General features: G+C 45.2%; 1 protein-coding gene across 1 annotated transcript; it reads left to right on the top strand.

Annotated features, from left to right (window-relative positions):
* The first annotated feature begins 6,340 nt into the window (after positions 1-6,340).
* LOC127774415 (patellin-6) lies at positions 6,341-9,968 on the top strand. Its single transcript, XM_052300658.1, has 4 exons — positions 6,341-7,265; positions 7,369-7,493; positions 7,583-7,724; positions 9,485-9,968. The coding sequence occupies exons 1-4, from the start codon at positions 6,486-6,488 to the stop codon at positions 9,743-9,745; spliced, it is 1,308 nt and encodes a 435-aa protein (XP_052156618.1). The 5' UTR covers positions 6,341-6,485; the 3' UTR covers positions 9,746-9,968.
* The last annotated feature ends 4,035 nt before the right edge of the window (positions 9,969-14,003 follow it).

The following is a 14,003-nucleotide window of genomic DNA, read 5'->3' as shown; positions in this document are numbered from 1 at the left end:
CCAGCGACGTCGATCTCTTCCGTGCCCAAGTGAGGAACGCGGAGTCAAAGTTGATCGCGCGTTCCTCATCAGTATGTGTTAGCGATTCTTTGGGGAAAGAGAGAACATAATGGCTGGGGCGGAGAAAGAGGGAACGAGGCGAGGGGGCGGGCCTACCCAGGAGCTATCGTCACCATCGTCTTCGAGCTGCCACCGCTATGCCGGATCTAGAGAGCTTCATGGAGGGAGAAGCGGCCGCTACCATGAGCCGTCGAGCTGTGCTCGAGCGGCGTCCGAGAGTTGAGAGGCTCCAGCGGGAAGGGGGAGCAGCTGAGAGGAGAGAGAGCTGTCGTGGCGGACAGGGAAGGGGAGCTGCCTCGGGCTGGATCCGGCCTCCATGCCACCACTCCGCCCGGTGTTGTCGCTGCTTCAGCCGCTTCTCCACCCGGTGCCATCGCATAGAAGGACGCGCCGACATTCCAGATCTGCACCGAGCTCCTTGTCATCCACGCACGCACGCGGTGTCGAGCTCGTCGCCACCTTGATCCGCCGACGTGGGTGGTAGGGAGAGTGGCGGAGGGGGGGAGGGGTGGCGGTGGGTGGGAGGGAGAGAGGGGTGCCAACGGCGGGGTAGCCGAAGGAGGAGGCCAGTGGTTGGCGAGGAAAGGCAAAGGGAAGAAAGAGAGGAGAAAGAGAACAGGTGGGATCCACTATAATGTACTGTGAAGAATAAAATAGACCATATGCACTGTGGAGGATGTTTCTTACAATGTTCCTAGCCTAGTTGGCAGCTTTGGCTTCTCAAATAAGGCAGCCGCACTGGTATTGCTAGAGTTTGGGGGTGTGTTTGGATGGAGGGATATGGGTGGATAGAATATGGCAGCCCATTTTCTGTGGGTGTTTGGTTGCTGGGCATGGGTGGGATGGGCGACCCAGGGAGGAATATTCCTCCAGATGCTGGATGGGGGGATCCGGCCGATTTGCCAGGATCCAGCCGCCCGAGCGCCCGGGCGAGCTGGGCGAGCGGGTCGCATCACCTCGGGCGAGTGAGGGAGGGAGGCGGTCGCGAGCGAGCTAAGGGAGGCGGTCGCCCGGGCCCGACGACGATGACGACGACGGTGCGGGTGGCGTCGGCGGGAGGAGGCGGCGGCGCCTATAGCCGGCGGGAGGAGGCGGGAGGCGGCGGCTGGCGGGAGGAGGCGGCCGCCGACGGGAGGAGGCGAGCAGCGGCCGCCGGCGGGAGGAGGCGGCGGCGGCAGTGAGCCCTAGATCTATTGCTTTTTTCTTTTTTCTTTTTTTTATTTGTGTATTTATAATATGGAGAGGTAGTGGTGTAAAATTGCTACAGAATTTATAAAATGCATTATGCATTAATTTGATGGGGTATATTCACCATCTCAAGTGAGAGGTGACCACACCTACAAATCCAACTCCCTCCAGCCAAACAAAAAATTGGATCACCAAATCCATCTTCAAACCAAACAAAAAAAAACTGAATCGCCATATTCATTCTACTAAACAAAAAACTGGATCGCTATATCCAACAAAATATGGACCGCCATATCCCATCCAACCTTGACTGTGAACCAAACACAACCTAGGCTGATCCGAGCTGAGCTCGAAGTGTGCTGATCTAGTGGTCTGTCACGAGTTTTGAGCTTTTTTTTTTCAACCCTTATCTCTCTCGATGCTTCAAGGTAGTAAGCAGATTCACCGTTGGCAATTTGGCAACCATATGTGGTGACTGGTACTCCCTCTGCTATTTCATGTTAGTCGTCGTTTGATTTTTTTTGCCTAAGTTCATTGAAAAAAATTATTAACATCTAAAATATTAAATTAGTTTTTATTAAATATTGAATATATTTTGGTAATATGTTTATTTTGTGTTGATAATATTTATATATTTTTCTATAAACTTGGTCAAACGTAAAGAAATTTGACTAAAAAGTTAGACGAGGTATAATATAAAACGGGAGGAATATCGGTTTTGCATGGTAATTGCATAACTAAATATGATCCATACATGACAAAAATGCCTCGGACCACTCCAACCTTGCACGGGCATCCTGCAGAAGGTTCGAAATTTGAACCACAACCAATGCTGACCAAACTCCACATACATCCAAAAACAGTGTACCATCAGTCGCCCAATCACCACCAAATGCTGACAAATAGACAAAAATTGGCAGCAGATTCCGAGGGAAATACTCGAAGTTTAGAGCCAAAGCAGTTTAAAAGTTTGTGTGATGCTTCGTGGAGGAAAAAAAATAGGAAATAGCTGGCAATATGCACAGCATATGTGCATATTGCGCGCGTTGCTGCGTTCTGGAGTACTTCTGTACTGTTTGCAGCAGTGGGGAAAAAATTTGAATTATCAAGGACATGTCTCCACACATTTTCAAGTACCGTACGAATAATTATAAGTTACTAAAAGTATGCCTATGTGTTACTGTATCGTAAAAACTTTAAATGAGAACATGATTATACATCAAGAGGAAAAAAAAAGAAGAAGAAAACCGGACAAGAGAGGCATGATGATCTAATAGTAAGCGTATCATTCACCTAGCAGGTTTAATGTCCTCAATTATGCATATATGGATATACTTTTCATAGTAATTTAATGATATATGAGATTCACAACCCACCCCAACCGAGCGTGTAAATAAGATGACACATTCACAACCGAGCGTGTAAATAAGATGACACATTCACAAATATATACCCCTTTAAATGTTTCTAGGGGTGGCGATGGGTCTGCCGCCCCTACCCTACCACCATTGTCTATCATGTGGGACTAGGAATGAAAACGGAGCGGATAGTTTCCGTCCGCTCCGAAGAAAAACGAATACATATACCTTTCGGAACGGATAATTTTCAGATAGTTCGGATACTGATACAAATATGGATATTTTCTCCCGGATACGAATACGAATATGGTATTGGGGTTTCCGTCGGATACGGATAATAATTCGGATATCCGGTGAAGTGATGAGACATACTCCATCTCTTTATAGAGTAACTCTATGACCTTTAATATATCTTTTTAGATTTTAATAGTTGTTCATCTCTTAACATTAGTCCACACTATTAACACTATTTAATTTTTTAAAGATATTTATAAATTATACTATATTTTATATAAAATGAGCTAATTATATATGTTGATATTTGTTTCTATTAGAAGTTGAGTTGGTTTTTGTGTTCCGAGAAAAAAATGTTTTTGTATTTGTGTCCGATCATATTTGATTTTTATTCGTATTTGAGATAATACGTATTTGTTTCCCAGCAAAATAATACGAAAATAAATATGATATGAGCATTATCCATCCCTATCCACTCTGATTCATCCCTATGTGGGACCTAAGGTCGGAGCCACCAACTCCAAGCATTATAGTTCTTCGATATCCATCGCTCAATGCAATCCAACCTACAACTTAATAAAAGAGGGACAACATGTCTAGAGATTAATCAGTTGTGCAAAGATCGATGAGACAAATGATCTAAGCATATGTGCTTAGGGATTGGGATTGTACATTTAGATTTCAGTAAAAACAGTTTATTTATTTTACATCAGTAAAATCTTATTTTAAGGACTCAATGGTACATTTCTTGTATATGGTTGTTTCCATTAAGGCGACGATTTAGTAGTTCCATCTTTTATATGACTTGTATATTCCAACCAATTTTTACCATTATCATAATAATAAGTATAAATTTGGAAAAGATATATTAAATGCGGACAGTCAAAGAATATGGAAAGAAATAAGTTACCTATTCTTGGATTATAACAAAGCAATTTTTGGATTTTAAAGTTTGGTTTTTAAGAATACTTTTAGTTGGGGCTTTTACTTATTGTTTTGCAATTATTTAAAGAGAGTTAGTCAAGGAAAATGAAGAGAACACCTAAAAACAAGCCTAATATTAAATTTAATAAAACTAGCTTCATATTGTAATCATGATTTTAACTAATGATTGGTAATCATATTTTAGGTGTGTGCTGAGTTAACCACTCGAGGCTGTTTTGGAAGAAAGGAATTTTGAAGGGTTGGATTCTCCTATATGGTCATTTGGAAGTTGGAACAAAGGAATATCTTCCCCAAATTTCTTTGAAGTTCCTTAGGATTGTCTCGAATCAAAGGAATTTTAGAGGATTCTCAACAAGAGGTTCTACCTCTTGGAAAAAAAAAATTCTGTGTGTCCATCTCTCTCCTCTAATGACTCATTTATAACGTAGAATAGAAAAAACGTAGAAATAGAAAAAATATACAGGAATTGAATGTCATGTCTAGCCAGATTCTACGTGTTTTAATATTCCATAGAAAAACCCCAAGAATTGTGGATAAAATACCTCATTATATAATGAATACAAGATGAGAGATAAAGAGATATGTTGCCTTTGGACTTTAGAAAGGAATATAAACTATGAGCTTTAATGAAATGTTTAGAATCCTCTAAAAAACGAAGAAAAGGAAGCAATCCTATAGAAATTTTGGAACCCATTCCTATAATCCAAAGATCTTATATGAAAATTTTCTATAGAGCAATCCTTTGAAATTCTTTCAAATTCATTTATTCCAAAGTAGCTCTAATTCCTGTGTTTTCCATGCGCTTTGTGCAAATTTCCACGTGTTTTTTCATCTAGAGGATTTGAGATTATAAGGTACTCTAACCCTATGTTTTTTCTCTAGTAATTGAGATGATAGTATAAATAGATAGTATGATTTATTGAGGAAGAAAATATAAATGATATATATTAACTCTACTGTTAAGTAGAGTAAACATAACCGAAAAAGCAAAGGTAAAGGATTCGAGCTATGAACCAAAGACAAATCTTAATGAGAACAAATACATGTGCCACCCACAGCCAAGATTTACCTGTTTTCAGCATATAGGCTGAGTAGGTTGTATGGGAGTTGGAAACTTATCTTTAATGCACGTAAACGGAACGACTCATTAGCGAATAGTTAATTAAATATTAGCATTTTTAATAAAGAAAATTAATATGATTTTTTAAAGCAATTTATTATATATTTTTTTAAAAAAACGTGCATGTGAAAATTGAATGATTTAAGTTAGGAATTTTAAAAAAGAACTCAGGCATACTCTCTCCGTCCAAAAAAAATCCAATCTAGTATTGGATGGGACATTTTATAGTACAATAAATCTAAACAGAAGTATATATACGTTGTAATAGAAATGTCTAATCCAATAATAAGTTGAGTTTTTTTTGGGCGGAGGGAGTATAGAATAAAAGAAAAACGCAAAATCTATTTCGAGAGGCATCTCGATTTAGACTTAACGAGCGACGCGGACAATTACGTGAGAAGTACTACAAGCGTTACAGACATGTATGCAAGTAGTTTTTGCTATTATGTTGTGCATATTTTTTTCTTCTTATGAAATTTTCTCTTAAATTACTTATCCGATCTATAATCCGATTACACCGTTGTGTTCATAACAATTAAATCTTTACAACAAGATTTCACATGATTATATTTTGATGAAAAATCACAAATTACTTTTATGATATGTCTATATTACTTTTAGATTTCACTAAGTTACTTCTTTTACATACAAAAGTAAATTCAGTAAAGCCTAGAAGTAATTTACATACATATATATATATATATATATATATATATTATAGAAGTAATTTAGAACAAAACGAATGTAACTTTGGCATATCATTTGAAGTAAATCCGTTGTAGAGATAAAAACATGACTCTATCTAGAAATTAAATTAATCAGCACAAATTATGGAATTAACTAAAAACAATAATTAAAGTAATCACCTCAGAGCATTATGAATGTATAGGAAGTATTTTAATCAAATCTAAAAGTAACTTATATATATGATAATTAAATATATGATAATTTGTTCAATGAAAAAAGGTATTAATTAAAGTTACTTTCTTTTTTGTTATAAGTTACTTTTATAATATATGTAAATTACTTTTAAGCTTTACTGAATTTACTTTTGTATGTATAAGAAGTAACTTAGTTAAATCTAAAAGTAATTTAGACATATCATAAAAGTAATTTGTGATTTTTCATCAAAATATAATCATGTGAGATCTTGTTGTAAAGATTTAATTGTTATGAACATAACGGTATAATCGGATCGTAGATTGGATGAGTAGTTTAAGAGAAAATTATATTTAAAGTATATGTAGATGGTGTCTCTTATAGATAGGTGGTAGCAGTAGCTGTGTAGTCACGTCCAAAGAAAAAACAGATAGAGGCCGAGGTCGGCCCAACGGGCCTGACGAACACAGGCGCACAGCGGACAAATCCTCTAATAATTAACCCGTCACACTTTTTCCCCCCTTCTCTCATAAAAACCCCCACCCCCCAACAGCGAGCGAGCGAGCAAGCGCGCCCCCGCCACGCCTCCATCATAACGCCACCGCCACGCTCGCCACGCCTCCCATCCGCTCCACTCCATTTCAAATTCTCGCCACCTCCCCCCCGCATTTCGACGAACACCTTCGCCGCCCACCCCCCGCATGTCTCCGACCGCCACCCCATCCCCCGCGCCCGCCGCGGTGGCGGCAGCGCCCAAGCCGCCGCCGTCGGGGACGGGGGCGAAGCGCAGCCTGATGTCTTCGCTGATGGAGGCCACCGCGCTGCTCAGGTCGTCGTCGTTCAAGGAGGACTCGTACGTGGCGTCCGCGCTCCCGGCGTCCGACCTCCGCGCGCTCGCCGACCTCAGGGCGCTGCTGTCCACGCACCCGGACCCAATCTCCATCTGGGGCGTGCCGCTCAACCCGGCGCCGCCCCAGGGCGGGGAGGGGGCCCCGGCCCCGGCCGCCGCCGCCGACGAGCGCGCCGACGTCGTGCTGCTCAAGTTCCTCCGCGCGCGGGACTTCCGCGTCCGCGACGCGCACGCCATGCTGCTCCGCTGCGCCGCGTGGCGGGCCGAGTTCCGCGCCGACGCCGTGCTGGACGAGGACCTCGGGTTCAAGGACCTGGAGGGGGTCGTCGCCTACATGCACGGCTGGGACCGGGAGGGCCACCCGGTCTGCTACAACGCCTACGGCGTCTTCAAGGACAGGGACATGTACGACCGCGTCTTCGGCGACGGCGAGCGCCTCGCCCGCTTCCTCCGCTGGCGCGTCCAGGTCATGGAGCGCGGCGTCCGCGCGCTCCACCTCCGCCCCGGCGGCGTCAACGCCATCATCCAGGTCACCGACCTCAAGGACATGCCCAAGCGCGAGCTCCGCGCCGCGTCCAACCAGATCCTCTCCCTCTTCCAGGACAACTACCCTGAGATGGTCGCGCGCAAGGTAACAAACATACCAACCACTGTCTTGTTTTCTAATTTCTACTCACCGCCGCCTCAGGCATTTCGTCGAACACCTACCTGACTCTGGCACTGCTTCCTCGCAGGTGTTCATCAACGTGCCCTGGTACTTCTCGGTGCTGTTCTCCATGATCTCGCCGTTCCTCACGGAGCGCACCAAGAGCAAGTTCGTCATCGCGCGCGAGGGCAACGTCGCCGAGACGCTCTTCAAGTGAGCACCATTACACACCATTTCGTTCCCCATTTTGCTCGCCGCCGTCGCCGCGACACGCAGTTGATTCTCGCTTTGCTCACTTGCAGGTTCATCCGGCCGGAGCTGGTGCCGGTGCAGTACGGCGGGCTGAGCCGCGCCGGCGACCTGGAGAACGGCCCGCCGAAGCCGGCGTCCGAGTTCACCATCAAGGGCGGCGAGAAGGTCTTCCTAGAGATCGACGGCATCGAGGTATTACACTTCTTGCTCCTCATCATCATCTTCCCACATTGGGAGCTCAGATTTTAACTAATCCTACAAGGCCTTCAAACAAAATTTTGCATAGTTTACATCAAAAGTTGAGTAGTGAGATCTTTAAACTAGTCCTAAGTTCCTAACCACAACAACTTCTACTTTGGCTTATCCACCACCCCCTTCTGCTTGTCTCAATCCGGGTCGCCATTTGCCAAATCGGGAGCCTAAACAATTTGCAATCACTCACCTATGTTTTGCGACTAATTAAGTTGTGTGCTCGAGATGGAGCAAAATACTAGCCAGTCAAGGCAAGAACTACAACGAGGGATTATTGAGCACCGGTTTTGCTTTGTCCTAGGTATCAAATTTATAATCTTTTGGGCTCACCGCTCCCCAACCCCAATGCGATTAAAGATTTGCAGTACTACCGTTTCTGCCTCTGTTTCTCTCTGTCTACTCCAATGGCAGCGGCGCAGGCGCATGTGAGGGCCCTCGCCCAGTGCCCACTATTTGGTGTCTCTCCGGGTTTTTTGAAAGGAAATTGCGGTAGGATCAACGACCCGACTGCCATTGCCAGCACGCTGCAAAAGCTGACCCCGGGGGGGGGGGGGGGGGGGGGGGGGGGGGCTTCGAGCTGCGTGTGTTCTTGCGTTGCGTTGCTACCACACCAGTAAACGCTGCGTCAACCAGCGGTAGGAGCAGTAGAGAGCACAGTACAGTAGTACTAGTACTACTAGTAGCACTATACTATGGCTGTGTTTAGTTATTAGATCGATCTAAACACAGCCTATCCTCTGCAGCTGCACACCTCTAGTATATAGCTGACACGATGACTACTCTGCTTCTTCCCTTTTCCTGCTTGCAACAATAGTCTTTCAACAGTTCACATGAAGAGCGAGAGATACAATACAGCTTGATTCCGTCGTCACAGGGCTCACACACACCTGCAGCTAGTAGCATCTTGTGACCGGAATTACTAGTGAACGGTGTGTGCATCTGAGCTCCTTGGCAATGTGGATTGAATTGCCCAAGCCGATGAGCATGAAGGAGGACACCGTCGAGAAATTCTTCTTCTGCGACGAGATAATACCCCCCGATGCCGATGGTGCTGGAGCGGCGGCAGCAGCAGCAGTGCTCCTTTTGTAGCTTTGCTTTTGTTTACGGTTCACGCCACGGCGCGAGTTTCCACGCGCTGTCACCTCTCACGCTCACAGCATGACAGCGAGGTGAAAAGTGGGGGAAAAAAATGAGTCACTCCTTGCTTGTACTAGTACAGATTTTTTTAGCAGGGTAAAAAATTATAGTGGTAATAAAAGCGTTGGCTAGTTAAACCTTGTCTTCGCCTTCCCCGATTGGCTGGTTGAGGTGTAAAAACCTTCAACGGAAAAGGGTGATTAACTTTGGGAAGGGTTGGGGCAGTTGATGTCGATGATCAGTGTGATTCAGTGTTTGCTGCTTTTCTTTAACCGCTGTAAAAAAAACTTGCCCACTGTATTGGATTCTGCCAATGCCGAAACGTTTCCTGTGAACCGTGTTGCACATGGTAGGACCAGCTTGTGAAAGAAAACCATGTAATCTTGTGATCCCATGGATGGGACTTGAGTGCGTGGCATAATTACATGCAAGCGTGATCTATGATGTACTAATCTTTTGTTCTATCTGGGTAGTAATAAGAACAACAATAATAATCCATGATTTGGGGGATAGATTGATTTTGATCGCCGCTGGGGGCAATTGTGTTTTTTATTTCTTTTCAGGCCGGCGCGACGATAACGTGGGACCTGGTGGTGGGCGGGTGGGAGCTGGAGTACGGCGCGGAGTACGTGCCGGCGGCGGAGGACAGCTACACGCTGTGCGTGGAGCGGACGAGGAAGGTGCCGGCCGCCGCCGACGAGCCGGTGCACAACGCCTTCACGGCGAGGGAGGCCGGCAAGATGGTGCTCTCCATCGACAACTCCGGCTCCCGGAAGCGGAAGGTCGCCGCCTACCGGTACTTCGTGCGCAAGCCGTCGGCGTAGAAGGCGGCGGCGGCCGGCGGCTCGCCGGCCACCAGTGGAGTGCTTTGCATCGTTGCTTGGCTTTGAAGAGGGAGAGGTTTAATTTAATTTAGGGGCTACTTAATTAGTGCTATAACGACGTGCATGTATTAATGCCATATGTAGAATATAAATTGTAAGAGCTGTCACAACGAACTTATCATCATCCTTATAAAGCTTCGAGTTCACTGTTTTTTTTGGCTAATTTATCATTGTCCATGCATACATATATACCTGCAGAAATCAGGCTTATAATACAGAGAAGTTGCTGAAAATTGACAACTAATAAAAGATGCAAAGCAAATACTAATTAAGTTTCTGAAAATTACTACTACTACAGTACTTCAGGTGTTGTCAGTCTCATGAAGCTAATCTGCATATACCCCCAAAAGGGAAGAATTTGACTGCAGTTGATAGTGCTAATCAGTGACTAGTGACTAGTAGTACTAAATCCAAAAATGTACATTTGCAGGAAAAGCCACTAATGCTACGGGATGTGAGACCTTTGTATGTGCAACACAACACTGCATTTATGACATTAGGGACAAGCTAGAACAAGACAAGTGACTGACAGTGGCTTAGCGGTACAAAGCCTGTCTACGTGCTACAATCGCCCTGACCACTTTGTGGCGCAACGCGATGCAAAGGGTCTTGGGTGGGCATAAAGAGGGCTCCTTCCTGGCGGTGTCTTCAATTAATCATGCGATTGTTGGTTAATTACATTGTCCAAAGAGCGTACTTATAATTGGCATGTTTAGGCCGATGCAGCCTGCAGGTTTTAATTAAAGGAGTCCCCGGATGCATGTTTTATTTAACGTGGATTCTTAGCATGATATGCAATTGATTGTTAGCGCTATGCACAGATTAATATCAGGATATTAGTATTGAAGTTTTCTCATTGATCATTAATAATACTTCATCATCCTAAATGGAAAAGGAAAAAAAATACTAATTACCCCCGAACTATCGAGGTAGTCCGAATTACTCCCCTGAACCATAAAACCGGACATTCTTCACCCCCAACTATGCAAACCGGACGAATTACCCACCTCAACCCAATCCGCGGTGGTTTTGATCTACATGGAGTACACGTGGCAATCTAGTCAGCATTTTATTGTGGGGCCCACCTGTCATATATATACTCTATCTATCTCATGTCTCTCTCTCGGGCCGTCGGGCTCAGGTCTAGCGGCGCGGGCGGACGGCGTGCACGACGCCGCGCAGGGGCGGGTGGTGGGCGGCGGCGGCAGGTCTACGAGCTCGGTTGGCTCCGGTGGCAGCGGCAGTGACAGCGTCCGCGGCGGGACGTGGAGCAAGGCAGCGGCGGCGACATCCTTGCCCCCGTCACGGCGGCGCGGAGCTCGGACACGCCGGCACTGCGGTGGCCGCCCCCTTCCCCACGCGCCGCCGTCCACCGCAGTTGCCGCCCCGCCGTCCATGCGTAGCTGATGACCCCGGCCACCGTGGTGTTGTACCGCAGCCCGTGCGCCACCTCCACCACAGTTGCCGCCGTCGCCGCAGCCTCGCCCCGCCCCGACGAGCGCGACAGGGCCGTCATCCACCGCCCCCCACCCCCGCGCGCGTCACCGTCCACCGCCCGCCCCCGCGCGTCGTCGTCCGGCGCCTACCGCCCGCTCCCACGCGCTGCCGTCCACCGTCCGCCGCCCGTCCCTCCCCGCGGCGGGCAACCGGTAGGCTGTGACAGGAGCAACGCTAAGGTGGGAGGCTGCCGGGAGAGAAGGTGGGCGCGAAGGAAATGGCGAGCGGCGGTCGCGGGAACGGCCTCCTCCTCCGCCGCTGCCGCCTCCCTCTTCCGCCTCTCTTCCTCCTCTTCCCCATCCTCCTCCCGATGCCGCTCCAGCTCTCGATGCGCGCTCCGTCTGCCGTCCCCCATCCTCCTCCCGACGCTTCCGGCCATGGCTCGCCTCTCCGCCATGGCCGCTGGCGCCTGCCTCTCCCCCATCCCCTCCACCTCTCTGCACGTCACGTGCGCGCCAACCGCCGACCCGCCCCCCGCTCAGCCGCCCATCGCCCTTCCCCGCGCCACGCCATGCGTGCCGGCCGCCGGGGTGCGCGCTGCTACTGCTGACCGACGAAGAGAGAGAAAGAGGGAGATGAAGAGAGAAAGAGGGGTCTGACATGTGGGTCCTACCATTAAAAATAAAGTAAAATGCTGACTGGATTGCCACGTAGACCAAAACCACCGTGGATTGGGTCGAGGGGGGTAATTCGTCCAGTTTGCATAGTTGGGGGTGAAGAATGTCCGGTTTTGTGGTTCAGGAGGTAATTCGAACGACCATAATAGTTTGGGGGTAATTCGTACTTTTTCCTAACAGAATAGTCTAAATATATACTAATCTCTCCGTCCCAAAATATAACAACTTTTAACCCTCAGCATTTGTCCCAAAATATAACAACTTCTCCACCGACATTCTTTTCCCAACCAATCACAACTCTCCACCATTCACTTTTTCCACCACCTCCACTTTTCATTTAATCACAACCCTTTACCATTCACTTCTATCTACTTTCTTAATAACCGTGTCAACTCTAAAACTTCTTATATTCTGGAACGGAGGGAGTAGTTATGTAGTTCTCCAATAGAAGTCCTCAAATCTGCTTGTACTATAGACAAAATCCTCTTTTTAAGACGGAGAGAGTACGTAATAATTTATACAAAATACCTACGGTTCTACGAAATTTACTCCTAAAATTTCGATAGGACACGATCCAAGCTGAAACTAGCCCTACATGATACATGTGATGGAGTGTGGGTGGTCCTACTAACCTTGCTTCTTGCCTCTCTTATCTGAGCTGGTCCTAGGAGTAGTACAAAGACGTAAAAAAAAAAAAAGAAAACAGAAGTGTTTATCACATCACAGCTCAGGATCACAGGAAGGCAGGTGTGTTTTCATCTTTGTCGCTGGTCAATGTGTTCATATGCCCTGCTTTATCTTTTCTTTATCTTTTCTATTTTTTCTTTTGGGGAACATCGCCAACGCTGCAAATAAAGCTGCCTCCTGCTGTTACGCATTGGTCCAGGAAGCAGAATTGGCGAGAGCCCCCGTTTGAAATGAATTTAGCACTCCCTCCGTCCCATAGTTCTAAGGATTCTGAGTTTTTACTTGTAACGTTTGACCACACGTCTTATTCAAAAATTTTTTAAATATAAAGGGTGAATAGCTAATTTAGTCCCTTAAGTTTTACCCAAGGCTCAATTTGGTCCTTCACGTTTCATTTTATCCACATAGTTCCTCTAAATATTTGTTTTGGCTTGAAATCATCTTTGGGTCCACTTAATATGCCATATGGCTATTTCTAGTTAATATTTCTATTATAAATGTCCCTTTTGCCCTTAATTTTTATACAACTATATACTAGAAAATAGAAAACCAAGATGAATAAACAACATTGCAGATGTACTTCCCCTTATTTCAACATATGCACATGAAACTTAAGCAATTACTATCGTATATACTTTCTAGTACATAATTTATTTTCGTTTTACATAATTTACTATGCTTATCTATAAGAAAATCAAGCATGCAATTTTTCTCTTATATATGTGAATGATAGGTATAATTATCATTTATCAAGAGAGTTGTTGGTTCAAGGTCAAGTTTGAACTAAAATGAAAATTTAAAGGACTAATACGAATAGATTGAAACATCGAGAACTAAACTGAGCCTCAGATGAAACTTGAAGGACCACTTTGGCTATTCACCCAAATATAAAAAACAAAAAGTTGTGCTTAAAGTACTGTAGATAATAAAGTAAGTCACAAATAAAATAAATAATAAATTCAAAAAATTTTTAAATAAGACGAGTGGTTAAACGTTGCAAGTAAAAACTCAAAATCCATTATATTATGGGATAGAGGATTACTGCTACTCCGGGCATCCGTACATCGGAAAGTTCTCAATTTATGAACGATTTAAATGTCGCTTTACTACTTCCGGCCAAAAATAAAATAACCAATTAATCAATTATATAACGTGAAATTATCTATTACTCCTTTCATTTTAAAATATAGCAACATCGTTTAGCACAGTTATAGCTATATCTCTATCAAAAGGCGAGTGAAGCCGGTTAAAGTGATCTCACGAAATAAACTAGAGAGATAAAACTAGATTTAGGCAGCTCTATAACTACACTCTAAACCCAACCCATGAAGTTAAATTTAGAAGTTGAAGTCTTACCAAATACTCCCTCCGCCTCACAATAAATCGAATCCTGGAGG

The sequence above is a fragment of the Oryza glaberrima genome, chromosome 5 (assembly GCF_000147395.1).
Source record: "Oryza glaberrima chromosome 5, OglaRS2, whole genome shotgun sequence".
NCBI classification, from domain to species: domain Eukaryota; kingdom Viridiplantae; phylum Streptophyta; class Magnoliopsida; order Poales; family Poaceae; genus Oryza; species Oryza glaberrima.
Note: the sequence above shows the minus strand (reverse complement) of the source record. Positions and strands in the feature narration are given on the sequence as shown.

Excerpts from the sequence above, each read along its gene's own strand:
- LOC127774415 (XM_052300658.1), top strand. The coding sequence starts at position 6,486 with ATGTCTCCGACCGCCACCCCATCCCCCGCGCCCGCCGCGGTGGCGGCA. Across the intron at positions 7,494-7,582 it reads GTCGCCGAGACGCTCTTCAA|GTTCATCCGGCCGGAGCTGG; the intron begins GTGAGCACCATT and ends GCTCACTTGCAG. Across the intron at positions 7,725-9,484 it reads TAGAGATCGACGGCATCGAG|GCCGGCGCGACGATAACGTG; the intron begins GTATTACACTTC and ends ATTTCTTTTCAG.